General features: G+C 42.0%; 1 protein-coding gene across 1 annotated transcript in view; it reads left to right on the forward strand.

The window, feature by feature from the left end:
* Window positions 1–21,691, forward strand: part of KCNQ5 (potassium voltage-gated channel subfamily Q member 5) — a 536,412-nt gene extending 514,721 nt beyond the window's left edge. The window contains exons 11-14 of the mRNA XM_084623334.1: window positions 141–249; window positions 19,021–19,152; window positions 19,876–20,002; window positions 20,456–21,691. Of these exons, the coding sequence (XP_084479460.1) occupies window positions 141–249; window positions 19,021–19,152; window positions 19,876–20,002; window positions 20,456–21,403 (1,316 nt within the window). The 3' untranslated portion in view covers window positions 21,404–21,691. The remainder of the gene's footprint in view (window positions 1–140; window positions 250–19,020; window positions 19,153–19,875; window positions 20,003–20,455) is intronic.
* Window positions 21,692–22,090: the final 399 nt, after the last annotated feature.

The raw sequence follows: 22,090 nt of genomic DNA on the forward strand, positions 1-22,090 counted from the left end.
GTTGAGACTAGACAGCAGAACTTGGTTTCCTTAATGTAGTTTTATTTCCCAATATAGACAGCATGAGAGAAAAGCTACCTAAATGTACAAGGGTATTGTCTTGAAGTGCTTGTTATTTAGCTTGCAAATGTATCCTGTAGCTGACACCACTCTTGGAACAGACGATGTTTATGTTGAGAGAGGATGCCAATGTGATGTATCAGTAGAAGATCTCACACCAGCACTTAAAACCATCATTAGAGCTATCAGGTGGGTGAAAAATACTTAGTGAAGAAATATTTGGAGAGCTCTAATATTGACTGTTGAAATTATTGTATGGCTATGTTTTTACATCACTAGTAAACATGCTAGTATAATTTCTCTCCCCACTGCTATTCAGCAGTATGCCTACAAGAAGCTAAAATATTTTCATAGCTCTAAGTTATCCTCTTTTCAACATTTCAAAAACATATTATATAATATGGGTCTCATTTGAATGGGAAAAGAAAGAGAAAGTGAAGCTTGATTTACAATATATGTTCTGTAATTCAAAATACACTCAACATACAGATGCAGATTTACTGCATGTATGTCACCAGGCCTGGAAAAGTTATAATATTTCTCACTTTGCAGTGTTGTAGCTCTGTTGGTCCCAGAATATGAGAGAGTCAAGGGTGGGTGACATAATATATTTCACTGGATGAACTTCTGTTGGTGAGAGAGACAAGGTTTCGAGCTAACAGAAAAGAAGAGTTCTGTGTAGCTCGAAAGCTTGTTTATTCCACCAATGGAAGTTGGTCCAATAAAATATATTACCTCATCCACCTTGTGTCTCTAATACTCACTGTCAAATTGACATTGTGTATTGAATTTGCTTACTCCCAAATCTTTCTGCAGTAGCATATTTTTTATGGTATAAGTTTCTTCTGGTGAGTTCAGAACAGCTATATTCCTGCAGCTAAGGAGAGCCTTGTCAATGATAATTCATTGATCTAGTTATGACTCCAACAGTTTTAAACTAATCTCAGTTTCTGTCTCCTTTATCAAAGTGGCAAGCTGCACAAAATTACTGAAAGGGAAATATGTTCATGTAATGGTGAGTTTGGGAAGAAAAGAAACTGACCTAAACACCAGTGGCCACATTTTGATATCATGCTCACACCTTACTTCTCAGGTAGTCCTATTAATTTCAGTAATAGTATCAGAAACTGGCCCTAAAGAAACGTATATAACCCATGTTAACTAAGTGTGGGCCTTTGGCCTCCTCGAGTAGCTGGACCATGTATGAGATTTACAGTCTTCAAACTAATAGGCCTGATCCTTTCACTCAAGCAGTAGAGAGACTCATGCATTTAGATCCAGAAATTCAATCACTGCAGATTCCCCAGCTATGAGTACTGTTACATTCACACAGAACTTCATACTTCCTTTATCAAATCAATTTTTATAGACAAGCACTGCCACTGAAAGATGAATTATTGGGAGAAATGCTATCATGAACTGACTGCAGTGTTTCTGAACAATGCACAGAGCTTATAATTTGCTATAAAACATGCTTCAGCCAATGTAAGAAGTGGACAAAAATTAAGCAGGATACCATATTTGATTTTATTTCACTCACTCTGTCATCAGCAAGTTGCAATAGTTACATGAATACTTTTCAGATATTTTGGAAATTGGAAGTATTTTTCCTACAGATTGTATTATTTCATGTGGTATTAGTAGAAAAGAATTTCTATAGTGGGACAAACCTATATATCACACTAACCTTCCAGTGTGTGACTGACCCATCTCTATTATCTAAGTAGTATGTACATGTGAATACATGGGGGCAATCACATCCCTGAATGAGTGCTCCCACAGCTCCCGTCTTGTGCATCTTCATGGCAGAATCTATCACTTTAGAGAAGAATGTACCTCTGGCAGCAGAAGAGAGCCACTGCTGTGTTTCAAAAGGCTATCCTCAGAAAGACAAAATCACACCTCACGTCTCTGCCCAAACTGCTGCAAAATGACAAAAAAGTTAAATTTGTTTTAAAATCCTCCGGAAGTTTTATCAAAATGGGAGAGGTAGTGCTGGCGTGCTGCAGAGGCAATGGCAACTGCATCTCTGGAGACGGAAAGAACCAATGTGTTCTTCAGCGAAAGGCTCTTAGCCTGCGCCCATTGCTCACAGGTCTGACTGCCTCCAAGTAGCAAGGGAGACTGAAGACTCTCTCAGTGGATCTGTTCAATAACAGTTCAAGCAAACCGGGCTCTCTTGAAAGTCATATGCTTGAACTTTCTGGCTACAAGGGCCACGGCTTCCTCTGCCCCACCTCTTCCAAGCTCCTGTGCCAGGCCAGCTGAGGGAGGGAGTTACATGGGAAGACCGTGAAAGTTCTCCATAATGGTTGTATGTGTTTGAGGAGAGTGTTAGGGCAATAGTGAATTAAGAGAAATGGTGCCACGTACCTCAGTCAGGGCCAAAATAAAGGAGTCAGTGTCTTGATTCCCCAGAGGATCAAGCTCTCACCATGGAGCTCTCAGTCAGCACGAAACAGCTGATAATCCATACCAAGCATCAGCAGAGCAAGAGTATTACACATATAACTAATATTTCAACCTGTGCATGGTATACTAGTCCCCTCTGTGGTGGCAGGATGGGCGGTATTATCTGAACCAGTCCTGGATCCCTGGACAGCAATTAGCCATTAGTATCCTGCACTGAGAGACCTGCAGGCTTGACAGAAAGCACTGCAGTTTTTAGCTATGGCCATTAACTCACATTTACCAAGCATGTAAAATAGAGTCAAAAGGAGAAACTAATACAAATTTTTACCGTATAGTACAACATATCTGATCGTTTCCTGACAATGAGAGCAACTAGGCTGTGTAATATTGTCCCAGTGGAAATGGTGGGATTCCTACATTTCTTAGGACTTATAAATTCAGCGCTAAGAAATACACAGTAGAGAATAACTATGTAGTGTGGCAGTGAAGTAAGCTAGCTGACCTAGGAGGTCTTTTCTATCTCTAACTGCTGTATGTTTTCATACATACATTTTCATTTGGTGTTAATATGAAATCCAAATAATGTAGCTAAACGTCATGCAAACTTGTAAATTCCAGAGCTGATTAGTTATGTAATGAAAGGATAGGGATATATATTAGATGGAAAAAAGCAGGATGAATTTGGTTTAATTTTCTTTAAACTCCATCTGTTGGAATTATTAATTATATTTGAAATAATTAATATTAATATGGGAAATCACCAAACACCAATTTAACAATAAATTCCTTTATTAAATCCAAAGGATACTTTACGCAATTACTCTAAACATGCCTGAAAAGCCTAACTAATAAGTAGCAACAAAACATTTATAGGCATTTGATCAAAATACTTACAAACTGGCTAACCCCAAGGGTGCTCAGATCCATATTGGTCGACTCCAGCATAATCAGGCAGGTATTAGCAATGATCCCTTTAAGAATTTACTTTTTATACCCTTAAACAAACACAAGATATCATTGCTAATTACTGACTTCAGCTAAAAACCAGTTTGAGACAATTCACCCTTATTTCCAGTCTTAATCTCGATAAGATTTACAACCTCCTTTCTTCCCAAGATCTTTCATTTCTTATCTTCTCTCCCATTCCTTGCTGACCAGCAGAACAGTGAGAAGATTTGGGCATGTTTCTTGTAAGACATTCTTTGTCTTGTTACTGCAGTTCTTTATTTTATTAGCTACTTTTGAAACCACACAGCCTTCCCACACTGCAAGTAATGCTACTTATTATTCTCATGGTCTTCTTTTACTTCCTGATTGGGGCCTTCTTTACAAACACACATTTTGATCCTTAACCAATTGTAAGCTAACTTTAATTCTTTAATTTTATGCTTACCCGTTTATGAATTTGATTTAATTTCATTTTCTTTAAACTCCATCTATGCTATAGTTTGAAATGTATTTCTCTTTTACTATCCATTAGAACTTTGTCTTATGGTGTTCTGCTTGAGCTTCCTATATATTTTAACCCATAACATACTATTTTCCCCACCCCTACATGGTTCTAGAGCAGAGGTGGGCAAACTATGGCCCTCAGGCCACATGTGGGCCGTCTGTCCAAGACCGTCCTGCCTGGCCCTTGAGCTGCTGGCCCGGGGGGCTAGCCCCCAGCCCCTCCACTGCTGTCCCGCTCCTCAGCTCGCCGTGCTGCAAGCACTCTGGGTGGCAGGACTGCGAGCTCCTTCTGGGCAGCGTGGCTACAAGAGCCGCCGGCCTGCCCCGGTGCTCTAGGCTGCGTGGCTGGCTCTAGCCGGGCAGCACAGCTGCCAGTCCTGGTGCTCTGAGCAGCATGGTAAGGGGCCAGGGAGCAGGGGGGTTGGATAAGGGTCAGGAGATCCCAGGGGGCAGTCAGGGGAGACGGAGTGGTTGGATGGGGCAGAGATTCTGGGGGGCGGTGGTCAGGGGACTGGGAACAGGGGGGATTGGATAGGCATGGGAGTCCTGGGGGGCCTGTCAGGGGGTGGGGGTGCGGATAGGGGTGGGACAGTCAGGGGACAGGGAAAGGGGGGGAGGTTGGATAGCGGGTAGGGTCCGGGGGGAGCGGTTAGGAGCAGGAGGGTCCCAGGAGCGGGCGGTCGGGGACAAGGAGCAGGGGAGGTTGAAGGGGTCGTGGATTCTGAAGGGGGCAGTCAGGGGATGGGAAATGGGAGGGGGCGGATAGGGGGCAGGGACCAGGCTGTTTGGGGAGGCACAGCCTTCCCTACCCGGCCCTCCATACAGTTTCGGGACCCCGACGTGGCCCTTAGGCCAGAAATTTTGCCCACCCCTGTTCTAGAGTCTCAGCCAGACTGTTTAGGCATATATAAAAAGACTGCCTGGGAGAAAAGACGATTTCTGGCTGCTGAGGATAGAGCAGGTTAGTATTCTAGGGAGGAGTCAGTGTTGCCTCAATCTACCTACACCTTGAACACCCCTCCTTCCGTGGCTTGCACTTCCCACATGATCTGCCTCCCTGCTACTAGTTCCTGACCCCTTCTGCAGGCAGAAAACCAGGAGGGGTTGCTGAGGCCAGGGATGGGGGAAAAAAGTCATGGAACCAGCAGGGTAGAAGAGCACTGTGGTACAGCCAGCATCCTGGGCAAGCATCATGGGGCTTCTGAATTGCTGGAAGTGGTGGGGCATGTTTTCACACTCAGCAGTGTAGTTGTGGTAGTCTTGTAGAGGAAAGCAATCTTCCTGGACTGTAATCTTCAAAGCAGGGACTATGTCATGATGCCTCTCAGACTAGGGCTCCAGTGCTTTTTGAGGCTTCTTGGTGCTATGGCAATTTAAACATTTTAAAAAATAATGATGTAAGAGCATCAGAATCACTAAAAGAACTGACGATGCATTTGCTCAGCCCCAGACTCAGTAAAGAGCACAATGACTAGAGCCTTGCGTGGATACAAAATTTGTATCTGCAGCCAATCTGCAAAAATTGTCCGTGGATATCTGCAGATTTGTAGGCTCTACTAATGACAAGCATACCTGTACATAACACTATAACTGGCAGCGTGAATGGGGAGGAAAATGAAGGGAAAGAAATACAAAACAAATGGGAAGCAAAACTTTGTACAAGAATAATCTTCATGTCCCTGTAATCCTGATTTTTTCTGCTCTTGCATTTGATGTTATTGATGTGAGGTGATGGTGCTAATATTGTTCTGTTTGGGCCTGGCTCATGCAAAACTTGTCTGAGCTTCAGGAGGAGTTTAGCCTCAGTAAAGATGCAGAGCAAGTCGTGTAGAGATTCTTGGGGTAAATGACGTAGTGTCATACAAAAGTGTCTGAAATCATTTGGAGCTCAATTCAATACAAAATAATTTAGCTTCTGCTTTCTGCTGGATGATGAACTGGGCCATTATTTACAAATAATGCTTATGGTAAAGTTGCCTTACACCAATTGTTTTATTAGATTAGTTTAGTATACAGGATATCATTCATCTCATTATATTTAAATTATATTAAAATGACCCTGTTATATTTAATACAGTGACTCTGAGAAAAAATAATTAGCCTTTCAACTAGACAGGGGACTGCACTGTTTTGTTCGTTTTTGTTTGTTTTACTTTCTGCTTAGTATGTATGCTTGACTGTATCTAAACTGGTCTACTCAGTTTACATACAGTCAAGGTTTATGGTGAGTCTTTTTTGCCCTCTTGTGGTACAAATAGAAAACAAGCACTGAGCTGTACTTACTAGTGTGCCCTGTTGTGTGTTTTAAGGCCCAATTCTTCAAATACTTTAGCATATGAGTAACTTGACTTGTGGGAGTAGTGCCATTACATGCAAGTAAAGTCACCCAATGTGTAAGCGTTTGCAGTATCAGACCCTTAGTTTGTACCACATGTGAACACACAAAAATCGTTTAACATTTTGATTTTTAAAACTAACAAATACAAGGTAAATTCAAAGTTTTTGGATTTGTGACATAATTCTTTTATTTTGAAAAAAGTCCATAAAATTGCTATCATTAACCATAATGGGTGTTTACGTTTATTAAAATCTATTATATAAATAGTTATTTCAGGACTTTTAAAAAAAACAGATTGACTTATTTTTTAATTGAGAATTACTGATTAAATAGAATTTAACAACTCCAAAGGAACCCCTCAATTCCATCATTTAAATAATCCCTGCGTTTTTATGTTACATAGTAACTGACAGGTTTTAATAACATCATTCTTTTTACTTCTTTATCATTTGTATAGCTCATATATCTCCTTCCCCTCCTCCCTCCTGTAGGATATTTTACATGTATTCTTGGAATCCAGAAGAAAACTTCACACATCTGAGGCACAAGGGAATAAGGGCCTGATCCAAAGCCCATTGAAATTAGTGGGAAAATTACCATTGACTTCAATGAGCTCTGGATCCAGGCCCTAAATACTGAATTTTTGAGAACAGGACTCTACTGAAATTGACCCATTAAGAGCAGGTGCAATTACTATACAACTTCATGTCTGGAAAGAAATGGGAACAGTCATCAAGGGTAGAATTTTTCAAAGCAATGAGTGTTAGCCTAATTCTGTTCCAACTAAAGCCAATGAAAAACTTTTAGGCTGAGAAGACTCCTAGGTTCAGAGGACGCAAGAAAAAAGACCCTTATTACATTAGGAAACATAGATACATTAAAAGAGATTCTCCCCAAATAGCCAGGATTATCCTGAGTTCCAAAACAACATAGTCCCTTGGTCAAGCAAGGAAAAATGTTAAAACAGCCTTGAATAACCAAAGCCCTGGTCTATATAACAACTTACTGCTTCCAGACAAGGTGCTGATCTACAGTTCAGATTTTTGTGTATGCTGATTAACCAGGTTTATGGCCCGATAATGAAAACTGACCTTCTGCCTCAATTTTCTTGTACATGCCATCCCGTAGTAGGAAACTGGATTATTTTCCCATATAACATACTACTTCCCTTGCTCCACACTTCCTGTTTAGTCTCATATTGCACTTCATGAGAAGTGTGCATGGCAATTATGTAAGGCAACCAAAAGAAAGAAGAAAGAAAAAAAAGAACAACTATATTTTCTCCTAAATAAACCACCTTTATAATGCAAGTTGTTTTGGAACAAGTCACTTTAATGTTTTCTTCATAACCTGAACAAAGAATGGAATACATGGGGATTAGATGTTCTATCAGACTTTTAGGAATAGAACATATTGGAGTCATTTGACAACTATGTGAAAAAATTCCATTTCCAACATTTTCCCTGCTTCAGGTTCCTCCATGTTAGAAATGACAGTGAGATATATTAGCTTGTGGAATTAGTCTCCCAGTGGAAGCAATGGAAGTTTGTCCCTTTGCATATTAAAAACTACATTTCCACTGTGCACAATAGAGATTAATCCTGAACTGGCAAGGAGATGGAAGAGTTGTTCTAATAAGTCTCTTCCGTTTCTAGACTCTATGACAAAGATTATGCTTCATCCATTATATCAGTGACACTCCACCTTATCTGAATTCACCATTTAACTTCAAACTTACAAGAATGCGACAAATCAAGAAACTAAGCCTTGTGGGAAAAGATTGATACTACTTAAAATAACAGGTTTCAGAGTAACAGCCGTGTTAGTCTGTATTCGCAAAAAGAAAAGGAGGACTTGTGGCACCTTAGAGACTAACCAATTTATTTGAGCATGAGCTTTCGTGAGCTACAGCTCAAGCTCATGCTCAAATAAATTGGTTAGTCTCTAAGGTGCCACAAGTCCTCCTTTTCTTTTTACTTAAAATAACAGGTTTATACATAATCAAAAGGGGTCCATTATAAATTTCAACTCTGACTGCATACTTTTTATAATAATGTGGTAAATAAATAATACAAAGTACAGTTTTCATGTAATTCCATTTAAAGTAATACTAATCTCTAGTTATCACAGAGTGATAACCATGGCTTTTTATCTTCTTGTTGGCTGTCTCACAGGTTAATTATGTAGTATAATAAAAATTGAATTAGCTAATGTTATAGCATGAAATATTAGGATTAAGGATGGTGTGATGGGATATATAAACCCCACACTGATGAGTAAGGGGTTTGTGAGGCGGCCCTTCACAGCCACACCTGCAGGGCCTGCACAAGCTGGAGGCAGAGCTTTAAAAAGGGGAGAAGAGCTCTTCAGAGCAGGGCAGTGGAAGGGAGCAGACAACTGCATGGACGGGAAAGTACTGCCCAGGAGCCCATTGCCTGAGACTTGACAACACAGACCTATGCAAACCCACATAGAAGAGGCAAGTGACTGAGCGAGCAGGTCAGAGACTTCATTGGAATAAGAAAAGGAGTACTTGTGGTACCTTAGGGACTAATCAATTTATTTGAGCATAAGCTTTCATGAACTACAGCTCACTTCATTGGATGCATACTGTGGAAAATACAGAAGATGTTTTTATACACACAAACCATGGAAAAAAAGGGTGTTTATCACTACAAAAGGTTTTCTCTCCCCCCACCCCACTCTCCTACTGGTAATAGCTTATCTAAAGTGATCACTCTCCTTACAATGTGTATGATAATCAAGGTGGGCCATTTCCAGCACAACCAACAGGAGAGTGGGTTTGTTGAGGAGGGTGGGGAGAAAACCTGGATTTGTGCTGGAAATGGCCCACCTTGATTATCATACACATTGTAAGGAGAGTGATCACTTTAGATAAGCTATTACCAGCAGGAGAGTGGGGTGGGGGAGAGAAAACCTTTTGTAGTGATAAACACCCATTTTTTCATGCTTTGTGTGTATAAAAACATCTTCTGTATTTTCCACAGTATGCATCCGATGAAGTGAGCTGTAGCTCACGAAAGCTTATGCTCAAATAAATTGGTTAGTCTCTAAGGTGCCACAAGTACTCCTTTTCTTTTTGCAAATACCGGCTAACACGGTTGTTACTCTGAAACCTGTCATTATGCAAGGCACTGCATTTAGCCGTATGGAGTGGAAATCTATCAACTGCATGAAAAAACTTGTACAGATACAGACAGACATCATCTTCCTTTCCAAATGCAAACAAATGGACATCGTTCCAAAAGAACTGAAGGTAAAAAATTCGTTACAATCTACATACCACACAGACTATGCTGACAGCTTGTGCCACATGCTCTCAAAGAAACTGCGGAACCACCTGATCAACATCCTCTACAGCAAACAGGGAAAAATAAAGAATGAGCTCTCAAAAATGGATACTCTCATAAAAAACCAACCTTCCACACAAACTTCCTCATGGCTGGACTTTATTAAAACTAGACAAGCCATTTACAACACACACTTTGCTTCTCTACAAAAGAAAAAGGACACTAAACTTTCTGAACTACTACATGCCACAAGGGGCCACAGCAATGGTTCCCTCAACCCACCCAGCAATATTGTTAACCTATCCAACTATACTCTCAGCCCAGCAGAAGCAGCTGTCCTATCTCGGGGCCTCTCCTTCTGCCCCTCCACCCCCATAAATATGATACAGTTCTGTGGTGACCTAGAATCCTATTTTCGACATCTCCGACTCAAGGAATATTTCCAACACACCTCTGAACAACATACTAATCCACGAAGACCTCCCTGCCAACACTACAAAAAGAAGGATTCTAGGTGGACTCCTCCTGAAGGTCGAGACAGCAGACTGGACTTCTACATAGAGTGCTTCTGCCGATGTGCATGGGCTGAAATTGTGGAAAAGCAGCATCACTTGCCCCACAACCTCAGCCGTGCAGAACACAATGCCATCCACAGCTTCAAAAACAACTCTGACATCAAAATCAAAAAGGCTGACAAAGGAGGTGCTGTTGTCATCATGAATAGGTCAGAATATGAACAAGAGGCTGCTCGGCAGCTCTCCAACACCACTTTCTACAAGCCATTACCCTCTGATCCCACTGAGAGTTACCAAAAGAAACTACAGCATTTGCTCAAGAAACTCCCTGAAAAAGCACAAGATCAAATCCGCACAGACACACCCCAGGAACCCCGACCTGGGATATTCTATCTACTACCCAAGATCCATAAACCTGGTAATCCTGGGCGCCCCATCATCTCAGGCATTGGCACCCTGACAGCAGGATTGTCTGGGTATGTAGACTCCCTCCTCAGGCCCTACGCTACCAACACTCCCAGCTACCTTCGAGACACCACTGACTTCCTGAGGAAACTACAATCCATCGGTGATCTTCCTGATAACACCATCCTGGCCATTATGGATGTAGAAGCCCTCTACACCAACATTCCACACAAAGATGGACTACAAGCCGTCAGGAACAGTATCCCCGATAATGTCACAGCTAACCTGGTGGCTGAACTTTCTGACTTTGTCCTCACCCATAACTATTTTACATTTGGGGACAATGTATACCTTCAAATCAGCGGCACTGCTATGGGTACCCGCATGGCCCCAAAGTATGCCAACATTTTTATGGCTGACTTAGAACAACGCTTCCTCAGCTCTTGTCCCCTAACGCCCCTACTCTACTTGCGTATATTGATGACATCTTCATCATCTGGACCCATGGAAAAGAAGCCCTTGAGGAATTCCACCATGATTTCAACAATTTCCATCCCACCATCAACCTCAGCCTGGTCCAGTCCACACAAGAGATCCACTTCCTGGACACTACAGTGCTAATAAACAATGGTCACATAAACACCACCCTATACCGGAAACCTACTGACCGCTATTCCTACCTGCATGCCTCCAGCTTTCACCCTGACCACACCACACGATCCATCGTCTACAGCCAAGCTCTGCGATACAACCGCATTTGCTCCAACCCCTCAGACAGAGACGAACACCTACAAGATCTCTATCAAGCATTCTTACAACTACAATACCCACCTGCGGAAGTGAAGAAACAGATTGATAGAGCCAGAAGAGTTGCCAGAAGTCACCTACTACAGGACAGGCCTAACAAAGAAAATAACAGAACGCCACTAGCCGTCACCTTCAACCCCCAACTAAAACCCCTCCAACACATTATCAAGGATCTACAACCTATCCTGAAGGATGACCCAACACTCTCACAAATCTTGGGAGACAGGCCAGTCCTTGCCTACAGACAGCCCCCCAACCTGAAGCAAATACTCACCAGCAACCACATACCACACAACAGAACCTCTAACCCAGGAACCTATCCTTGCAACAAAGCCCGTTGCCAACTGTGCCCACATATCTATTCAGGGGACACCATCACAGGGCCTAATAACATCAGCCACACTATCAGAGGCTCGTTCACCTGCACATCCACCAATGTGATATATGCCATCATGTGCCAGCAATGCCCCTCTGCCACGTACATTGGTCAAACTGGACAGTCTCTATGTAAAAGAATAAATGGACACAAATCAGATGTCAAGAATTATAACATTCATAAACCAGTCGGAGAACACTTCAATCTCTCTGGTCACGCGATTACAGACATGAAACTTGCGATATTACAACAGAAAAACTTCAAAACCAGACTCCAGCGAGAGACTGCTCAATTGGAATTCATTTGCAAATTGGATACAATTAATTTAGTCTTGAATAGAGACTGGGAGTGGCTAAGTCATTATGCAAGGTAACCTATTTCCCCTTGTTTTTTCCTACCCCCCCCCCATTCCTCAGACGTTCTTGTTAAACCCTGGATTTGTGCTGGAAATGGCCCACCTTGATTATCATACACATTGTAAGGAGAGTGATCACTTTAGATAAGCTATTACCAGCAGGAGAGTGGGGTGGGGGGAGAGAAAACCTTTTGTAGTGATAAACACCCATTTTTTCATGGTTTGTGTGTATAAAAACATCTTCTGTATTTTCCACAGTATGCATCCGATGAAGTGAGCTGTAGCTCACGAAAGCTTGTGCTCGATAAATTGGTTTCTCTAAGGTGCCAAAAGTACTCCTTTTCTTTTTGTGAATACAGACTAACATGGCTGTTACTCTGAAACTTGATTGGAGTAATTTATTCTGGGGAGCTAAAAGGGGCTAGGGACAGGAAGTTGTCCCTGGGGAGCAGTTTAGCACCCCGGATTGGAGCCTGGTGGAGAGAGCAGGCCCAGGAGCCCCACCCACCCCAAGAGGACACTACAACACTAGGAATCTTCATCTAGATGAGAGACCAGCTGAAAAAGGCATTGACTGTTCAAGGGCCCAACCCTCAAAAAATCTCAGGGCTAAAGGGGAGGACTGGAAATCATTGGGGCCAGGGCATTGAAGGACCTGACTGTGGTTTCAATGGGGAGATGCCCTGCTAAAACCCCACCTGACCACTAGGCAACACTGTTGGTGATTGTGCACATTCTACAGATGGGCCAACAGTTTTGTGCTCCCTACGTGCTTACTTGCACTAGAGTATAGATCTTTCCAAGTTATGACTAGTATCTTCCTTTTACCTCTCTTCAACACAAAGCAGTATGGCCAAACTTCTCAGACTCCCAAATATGCTGAGCTTCCACAACTCCTATTTAAATCAGTGGAAGTTACAGGAGCTCACATCACCTTTGAAAAATCTGATCACTTTTATTTAGGCACCTAAAGATATATTCAAAATCTTTGGCCTGTATTTCTTCACATTTACGGCTTAACACAAAGTTTCCTGTTCTTAAAAAATACCCATTGAACATCTGATTGCCACACAAATTACACAAAATTGTGCAAAATGGTCTTTATGTGAAATTTATGTTTCATCATTAATTATTTGCTATTGAATGGCACCTTTGATTGCTTTGCGGTAAAATCCAACAGTCACGTCCCACAATCCTTATTCAACCATAACTCCCACTGATTTCCACTGGGAAAATGTCATAATTGTACTTGAATGAGAACTGTGCCTCAGTCAAATCTCTGGACTGTAGTGTTTGGTCCCAAAGCAGCAAAAGAAGAATTAAAAAAGGAGAATACTGGCCTGCATGATGAGACACTGTTAATCAACAAATGAAAAATTAATGAGAAACAAATTGGATGCACAATTAAAGATACTTACAAAATGGGATGTGTGGTACTGTACTTATAAGGAACACAATAAAGTGAATACTTTAAATTAATTAGTATGTTTTTATCCTCCTCCCACTAAAATCAGTGGGAAGTTTGCTGCTGACTTCAGTGGGAGCAGAATCAAGGCCTTTAAACTGCATGCAAAATTGTTTGGTTTGATTCAAATTGTCATTCATACAGCCATCCACAGCTATATATTTATCTTTAGGTATTAGAGAAACAAGGCAGGTGAGGCAATGTATTTTATTGGATCAACTTGTGTTGGTGAGAGAGACACGCATTCGAACCATACAGAGATTTCTCCACTGTGGCTTGAAAGCCTGTCTCTCTCACCAACAGAAGTTGGTCCAGTAAAAGATATTACCTCACCCACCTTGTCTCTCTCATATGCTGGGACCAACTTGATTAGAACTACACTGCATATATGTCTAGGTATAGCTACCTAGATATAGATGGATATACCCTACTATTTTCTCAGTAGAAAATAAAAGCACACCCTTTAACGTTCACAGATTTGTTTATATAAAGGAGAGTACAATTAGCATGGCAATTTTTATCATTTAAGTTATTCAGCACTGGAGTGCGTTAGATTAAAATTATACACATATAACTAGGAGGGCATTTGCTAACAAAATGGGAAGCTTTGAAAGGAACCAATCTAGCAACAAAACAAAACTTATGACTTGTTGAGATTTAGCTATGAAAATTCCCTCAACATTAAGATCCTGGTACAAGAAGTTGCTGAAGCACAAGCCTAACTTTGAGGATCTGAGCAGCCTCATTGACCTCAATGAGACTAGTCACCATGTTTAAGTACCTTGCTGAATTTGCACCTAACAGAAGAGAACACTTTGATGGGCACACATTTATAACTTTAAACAAGCTATTTAAAATCCCATGTAACATGTCTTTAAGATGACAATTCTAAACTTGCAAAATGCTGACTTCAGTGGAATTGTGCTTATAAACTCCACAAATCACCTTGAAAAAGAAGGGTTTTGCTGAGTGTAACTCAAGAGTTCAGAAGAAAATATCATCAGCTTAGCTTAGGCCTTGTCTACACTACCAAGCTTTGACGACAAAAGTGATGTCGACACTCAAAAATCTGCATAATAAAAATCGGAGTGTCGTGTTCACACTCGCTCCTTCTGTCGGCAGAGTGCGTCCACAGTTGGGGCACTATCATCGACAATGTGAGCAATGGACTGTGAGTACCTATCCCACAGTCCAGCTCGACACCTTCTGTCACTAGGTGTTGTGGGAAGGCGGAGCGGATTGCAGCACATCTTAGAACTGGGCTCAATGTCCCGTGATGCATTGCTTTCTGTCCCAGCACTCCATGGGCTTCCGGCTTTCTTTTGCGGCATTTTTCAACGGCCCTTCTTTGCTGTGCACCCAGGTATCTTTGTGAGACGGGATGGATCCTGCACTGCTCTCCTATTCTCTGTTAGCTGTCATGAAGACATTGCAGATGGCAGTGTAGTTAATCACAAAGTTCCTAACTGAAGAAGCTCCCAGTTGTGTGACATGCTATGTGATATGGCTAGGAGCAACTTTAGATTGCTTTTGGCATTCACAGAACAGCTGCATAGGGTAGACCATCACTTTTGGGCTTCGGAAACAAGCATTGAATGGTGGGATCGTATCATCATGCACGTGTGGGATAATGAGCAGTGGCTTCAGAACTTTCGGATGTGGAAAGCCACCTTCCTGGAACTGTGTGCAGAGCTCGCCCCAGCACTACGGGACAAGGACACCATAATGAGAGCTGCCCTATTGGTAGAGAAGCGTGTAGCAATCACTGTGTGGAAGCTGATGACTCCAGTCGGCTGCGAATAAATTTGGAGTTGGGAAGTCGACTGTTGGGGCTGCGTTAATGCAAGTGTGCAGAGTAATTAATTGAATCCTGCTATGAAGGACCGTGACTCTGGGAAATGTATGTGAAATCATAGAATCATAGAATCATAGAATATCAGGGTTGGAAGGGACCCCAGAAGGTCATCTAGTCCAACCCCCTGCTCGAAGCAGGACCAATTCCCAGTTAAATCATCCCAGCCAGGGCTTTGTCAAGCCTGACCTTAAAAACCTCTAAGGAAGGAGATTCTACCACCTCCCTAGGTAACGCATTCCAGTGTTTCACCACCCTCTTAGTGAAAAAGTTTTTCCTAATATCCAATCTAAACCTCCCCCACTGCAACTTGAAATAGTGGACAGCTTTGCAGAAATGGGTTTCCCTAACTGTGGAGGGGCGATGGATGGCAAAATTTTGGCACTAGACCACCTTGCAAAGGAGTACATCAATAGGAAAGGGGTACTTCTCCATAGTGTTGCAGGCACTTGTGGCTCACCGTGGGCGTTTCACTGACATCAACGTGGGATGGTCCGGGAAGGTGCATGATGCACGCATTTTCAGGAACACTGGCCTGTATAGAAAGGTACAAGTGGGGACTTTCTTTCCAAACCAGAAGATTACAGTGATCCTAGGAGATCCAGTGTACTCCTTACAGCTGGGTCTCATGAACCTTACACGGAAAACCTGGACAGCAGTAAGGAGCAGTTCAACAACAGGCTGAGTAGATGCTGGATGACAGTGGAATGTGCCTTTGGCAGATTAAAGGTGCACTGGCGATGCCTTTATGGCAGATTAGACCTTAATGAGAATAATATTCCCATGGTGATAGCCGCATATTGTACATTGCATAATCTTTGTGAAGCTTTGAGTGGTGAAAGGTTTGAGTGGAGTGTGGAGGTAGAGCGCTTGGCTGCTGATTTTGAGCAGCCAGGTACAAGGGCTATCAGAGGAGCTAGAGGGGGCCAATTCGAATCAGGGAGGCTTTGAGGCAACACTTTGAAAATGAGAACCAGTAATGTCTATCTCTGTGATTGGTGCTGCAATGTTACATTACATGTAGTTTTCCTAGGAAGTAATAGTGATATCTGGGGCCTTACTTTCCAGCAAGCACATGAATAAACTGTTTGTGTATGTATTGGTATTGCTTGCTATCTCAATTTGCAGAAAACAAATAAAGATGAGCAGGGCTTTGGAGCTGTGCTCCGGCTCCGCTCCAGCTCCAGGCAAAAACCTGCAGCTCTACTGCTCCGGAGCTGCTCCGCGGGCTCCACTCCACATCCTGAAGATGAGTTATCACTCAAAAACTTTGCTTTTATTGGACAAGAAACAACGCATCCAAAACACCCAAAGATGCTTGGTGGGAAAGGAGGTACCAGGGAAGGGCAGATTTTCAGAGCTGTGTGTAGGTCCAGCTATCATTAAGAAAGTTGTCTGAGGGGGTGGAATAAAGGGGAAACAGAGAAGTTCCAGAAAGTGGACTGTGTGGGTGGAGTTTGGGGGGGGCATAGAAGAGAGTTCTGAATGTGCTGCAGGGGAGGGCGGGTACTGATCTCCTCAGTCTGCAGCATTATTAAGGACTTCAGCTTCTGCATTTGCTCCTGAATTACTTTAATCAACCGCTCAGTAGTGTCCTTAACAGATTTTCTTTTCTGGCCTGCCTTTCAGCTTCTACCACTCCTTGTGTTCCCTTTTCTCTGCATAGGAGGAGTGACTCCTTTTGGTGGTTCTCAGGCAGGTTTATCAGTAACACAGTGCTCCAGCTGAGTCACATTGTCTGCATATTAACTAGTACAAACTCCTTCCAGGGTATACAGTCCACTGGGGCCTATCTCAGTACCCCCCTCTCTCTCTAGACCTCCCTGCGCTTTGGTCTCTAAGTAGTCCAGCCCTGGTATGGAACTGTATCTCCAGGGCTTCCTCACTGGAGACACTATCTTCCTGCAGCCCTCCCCAGGCTCAGTACCTACTCAGTCCCAACAACCAGCCAGGAGCTCCCTCAATGCTCCCCTGGTCTCTGCAAGCAAACCATCCGTAGCCCTACTGCTCTTCCAGGCATCCAGGCCTGCAGTCCTTTTTTCTCCTGCTCCAAGCAGTAACTGATTACTGCTCTGCTCTGCAGCTCCTTTTATATGGCCCTCCGGGGCCCTGATTGGCTGCTTCCCCTGCAGCTACTCTAGCCTGCTTGGAGGACCTCTCTACTGCTCCTTCCTTGGAATGAGTGTGGTAGAACTGTGAGGCCTCTAGCAAGGGGCCTTTGGACCTAGTCCATCCCATCACTTGAGGGTACATCTACTACATGCTTGTGGCTTCCGCCCTACTCCCTATGTTGCTTGTCTGTGTGCCGCTTTGGTCCCTGTACAAGTGATTGCTGAATCGCACGGGAAAGTTTCCTACAATGGGAAAGAAACAAAGTTTCTCTGCCAAGGAACCTTCCGCAGAGGATTATGAAGTTCCTCTAGAAAACTTTCCTGGAGATCTCTCTGGAGGATTCCCGTGAGATCTCGGCGTGCATCAACACCCTGTTCCGCCATACTGATTAGCTACACAGAGAAATGTCCATTTCACAGAAACACAGCCAGCCTTCTACATTTCTATACCCTGAACCCACCTCCACATTACACAAACCACAGCCACTTACCAGATGTCTCCTCTCCTGCTTCTTGCTCGCCGGAGAGCAACTGCTGAGACTGGCTAGACACCTTTGGAGTGGTGAACAGTTCCTGGATGCCTGCCTCACTGGGTGACCCTGCCAGGAGCTCCACATCATTGTCTAACTCCACCTCTTCATCAATGACTTTGTCCTTCGGATTAGGTCCTCTTTCCACTGCCTCCAGGCCCACCGAAGTACCCACGGGGCTCTTGGCAGTCAAGGTGCGGTCACCACCGAGGATAGCGTTCAGCTCCTTATAGAACCAGTACGTCTTAGGTGCAGCATTGGAGCAATCGTTTGTCTCCCTCGCCTTATGGTATGCCTGCCTCAGCTCTTTTATCTTCGCTCTGCACTGCAGCGCATCCCGATCACAGCCCTTTTCGCACAAGCCTCGAGAAATGTGCCTGTAGGTATTCCAATTCCTATGACTCAAGCGCAGCTGGGACTGCACAGCCTCCTCTCCTCATATACTGAGAGGATCCAGCACTGGTCCAAGAAGGAGAGCGTTTGCTGCAGTTACCTGCCATGGTCGCCTGGGAGGATGCAATGAGACCTCTCCATGCCAAGCAAACAGGAAATGGAATTTCAAAAATTCCGGGGGCTTCTAAGGGGGAGGGGCGGATGGCTGTTATCTGACTGCAGGGCAGTAGAGTTCAAACTGCTGACCAGAATGATCACGATGAGCTTTGTGGGACACCTCCTGGAGGCCAATTAAAGAAATAAAATCAAGTGTGGTGTCTACACTGGCATTTTGTTGGCAAAAATTTAGAGGAAAAAGACTTATGTCTCTCATTGGGGTGGTTGTATTTTGCCACCAAAACACGGCATTTTTGCCACCAAAAGTCCCATCGCAGTGTGTACATATTCACTGTTTTGTTGAAAAAAGCTGCATTTTGTTGACAAAACTTTGTAGTGTAGACAAGGCCTTAGTTTAATTTAGCTGATGTAACACTAAGCTGTCAGTATTATGAAAAGATAGACATTTGACTCAGTATTGATGCCTTTATTGTTTTACAAAAATGTATAAGGATTAATCTGGAAAAATGTTTCTTCCACAGAATCATGAAATTTCATGTTGCAAAGAGAAAGTTTAAAGAGACATTACGTCCATATGATGTAAAAGATGTAATTGAACAGTATTCAGCTGGTCACCTTGATATGTTGTGCAGAATAAAAAGTCTTCAGTCCCGGTAAGGAAAAAATAATCCTTCATCATTGAAGATTCTTCCTGTATAAAAATACCTTGAGCTATTTTGTCATTTAGCACCAGAAGAATTGTGTGTCTTTTATATTACCAATTTTTTTTTGGCCCAAGTTTCACCTCTACTGCAGCTTGGTCTTCCTTTCTGTGAATGCAGTTAGCCCTGCAATTAAATTGTGGGTGGAAAAAATATGGATGTAAATTGGGCCCAGAAAATTTAAAAACTTAGGCCCCCCCCCCTTTTTTTTTAAGTGCTGATGGAATATTTAATACAGTGACTGTTTGAAAACTGTTTTCCAATCCCTTATATTCTCATTGAAGTTAACAGAAGCTGAGGACCCATAGCACCACAATGGTCCGGATCCTATATTTTAATATTCTGGACTCTATACAGTAATAAACTGACACGTCCATGATACATATATATCCCTCCTTATATTTGCATTTGGGAAGCATTTCCCAGATTTAGAAGCCCAAGCTCTCTGTTTGTGCTCAGCCTTTCCAATGCAGAGTTTTCCAGTTCCCTCCACCTCTGGCTCCTATATACTGTATGCCGGTTGGCCACTATGAAATGGCATCTGAAGAACACACGGAGGGCTCAATACTGCGTATTAGTTATCAGAGATATTGATTTATTTCAGTGAGCACTATATATATAATTATATATATATATATATATAATTCAAAGCCTATCGCCCAATTTCTTTCACAGCGTTGACCAGATTCTTGGAAAAGGACAAATCACAACAGATAAGAAAAATCGAGAAAAGAATACTGCAGAGAATGAAACAACTGATGACCTTAGTATGTTAGGGCGTGTAGTCAAGGTGGAGAAGCAGGTAAAGTGACTGTATGAGACCATGATTTTGTTTTATTGCTTATAACTTTCTATAATTAATAATGGATTTTTCAATTTACAACAATTTAGTAAAATACCTTTATCTGGTGTCTGCACTATTCTAAATGTTGAAGTAAAACACACACAAATTATATTACATTAAATGTGTTTTGTATACAGAAATGGAGACACATACACTACTGAAATCTGCACCATTTAATAGTTAAAATATTAACTTAATCATGAAGCATCTGTAAATACACTGCTTTTAATAGCTTTCTTTTTTTGATGAGTAGCATTTTTATACAGAGAAACACACATTTCCTTTATATGCAGATTGTTCCTATTATCTTTTACATTTTCTCTTTGCTTAGATTCTAGAGAGGCTCTAGGGAGGCAAATATTTTTAAATAATATTTTGAACTTACTTTAACCTTTTTTCCCCAATCTGCAGGTACAATCCATAGAGTCAAAGCTGGACAGCCTGTTAGATATTTATCAACAGGTCTTAAGGAAAGGATCTGCATCAGCGCTTACTTTGGCTTCATTTCAAATGCCATCTTTTGAATGCGACCAGACCTCTGATTATCAAAGTCCTGTAGACAGCAAAGATTTATCTAGTTCTGCACAAACTAGTGGATGTGTATCCAGATCAGCTAGTGCCAACATGCCTCGTGGCCTACAGCTTATACTGACACCAAATGAATTTAGCACTCAGGCTTACTATGCTTTTAGTCCAACTATGCATAGTCAAGCAACACAGGTGCCAAATGATGGACCTGCAACAGTAATAACTAATAATACATCAAACCAAATAAACCAGGCAACTAAGCCAACAACACCAACAACGTTACAAATACCACCTTTCTCCTCAGTCAAGCATGCCAACTGGCCTGAGCCTCTTCATATTACTCCTGCGACCACACAGGAAAATATTTCTGATGTCACCGCTTGCCTTGTTGCGTTAAAGGATAATGGAAAAGTTGCACAGCACAAAGTGACAAAGGATCTTTCATGGAGAAAAAGCCTTGATACAGAAGGGGAACCCTTGGTCCCAGTTAAACCAGTAGTGCAAATGGATTTAGGAAAATCTTTATCTGTACAAAATCTTATACAATCATCTGAAGAACTGAATGTACAGATTGCTGGGAATGACTCCAGTGGCTCAAGAGGGAGCCAAGAAGTGTACTCCAAATGGAGGGAGTCAAAATTATTTATAACAGATGAAGAGTTGGAAGCAGAGACAAAAACAGAGGCTTTTGAAAGCATCTCTCGCTCATTAGTGGAAACAACTCTCTCTACTGACTCTCTAAGGACTGGAATATCAAGATCATCTCAAAGCATTTGCAAGCCAGGGGACAGTACAGATGCACTCAGCTTGCCTCATGTCAAACTTAAATAACAATTTATGGGTTTTCTTCATTGGCTGAGTAATTCCTTTAGTCATACATATCATAGCATGAACTCTTTTGAAAGCCTTTTTAATAAAATAAAATTGTAAGAATCAGGAAGAATCTGAAAGGCAGTTGTATGAGCCCATATCTTCTAGTTGCATGAAAATGCATGCTTAAGTGACAGCTAAAATTCAAATTTATACCTAATGTACACATCACTTTTATGTAGTACAGTAGGTGTAAATAATGAGTAATCTACAAAGTTAATACTGCAGACTGTGTCAGAAAGCAAAGGTCTGAGCATTTAGAAATAGTGTTGTTTCTACAGTACAGAAGTAAAAATTGTAAGATTTAAAGCACTTTGCTTCTGGATTAATTAAAAATATATATGTCCTGAATTAGACAATAGTTTATGTTTACAACAAAAATATTATCTACAGCTGCTAGCAAGGTACCAAGGAAACTAGTAATATGGGACTAGAAATGGCTGCTAGTTGCAAGATATACACATTAACTCATCATTAATCAGTGATTTTAATACTCTCAGCTTTAGAATGTTAATTTCTGTAACATTTTTGGTGATTTAGTGCTGTGGCAAAGTACTTTGCACACCACTTTCAGGTGGTTCTTTATGATAAGAACCTTCTTTTGCTATGAAATGTATAAATTCAAAGGATAAGGGCTGGCATTAGAGA

Source organism: Lepidochelys olivacea (genome assembly GCF_965140295.1).
Source record: "Lepidochelys olivacea isolate rLepOli2 genome assembly, chromosome: 3".
Taxonomy (NCBI): Eukaryota; Metazoa; Chordata; order Testudines; family Cheloniidae; genus Lepidochelys; species Lepidochelys olivacea.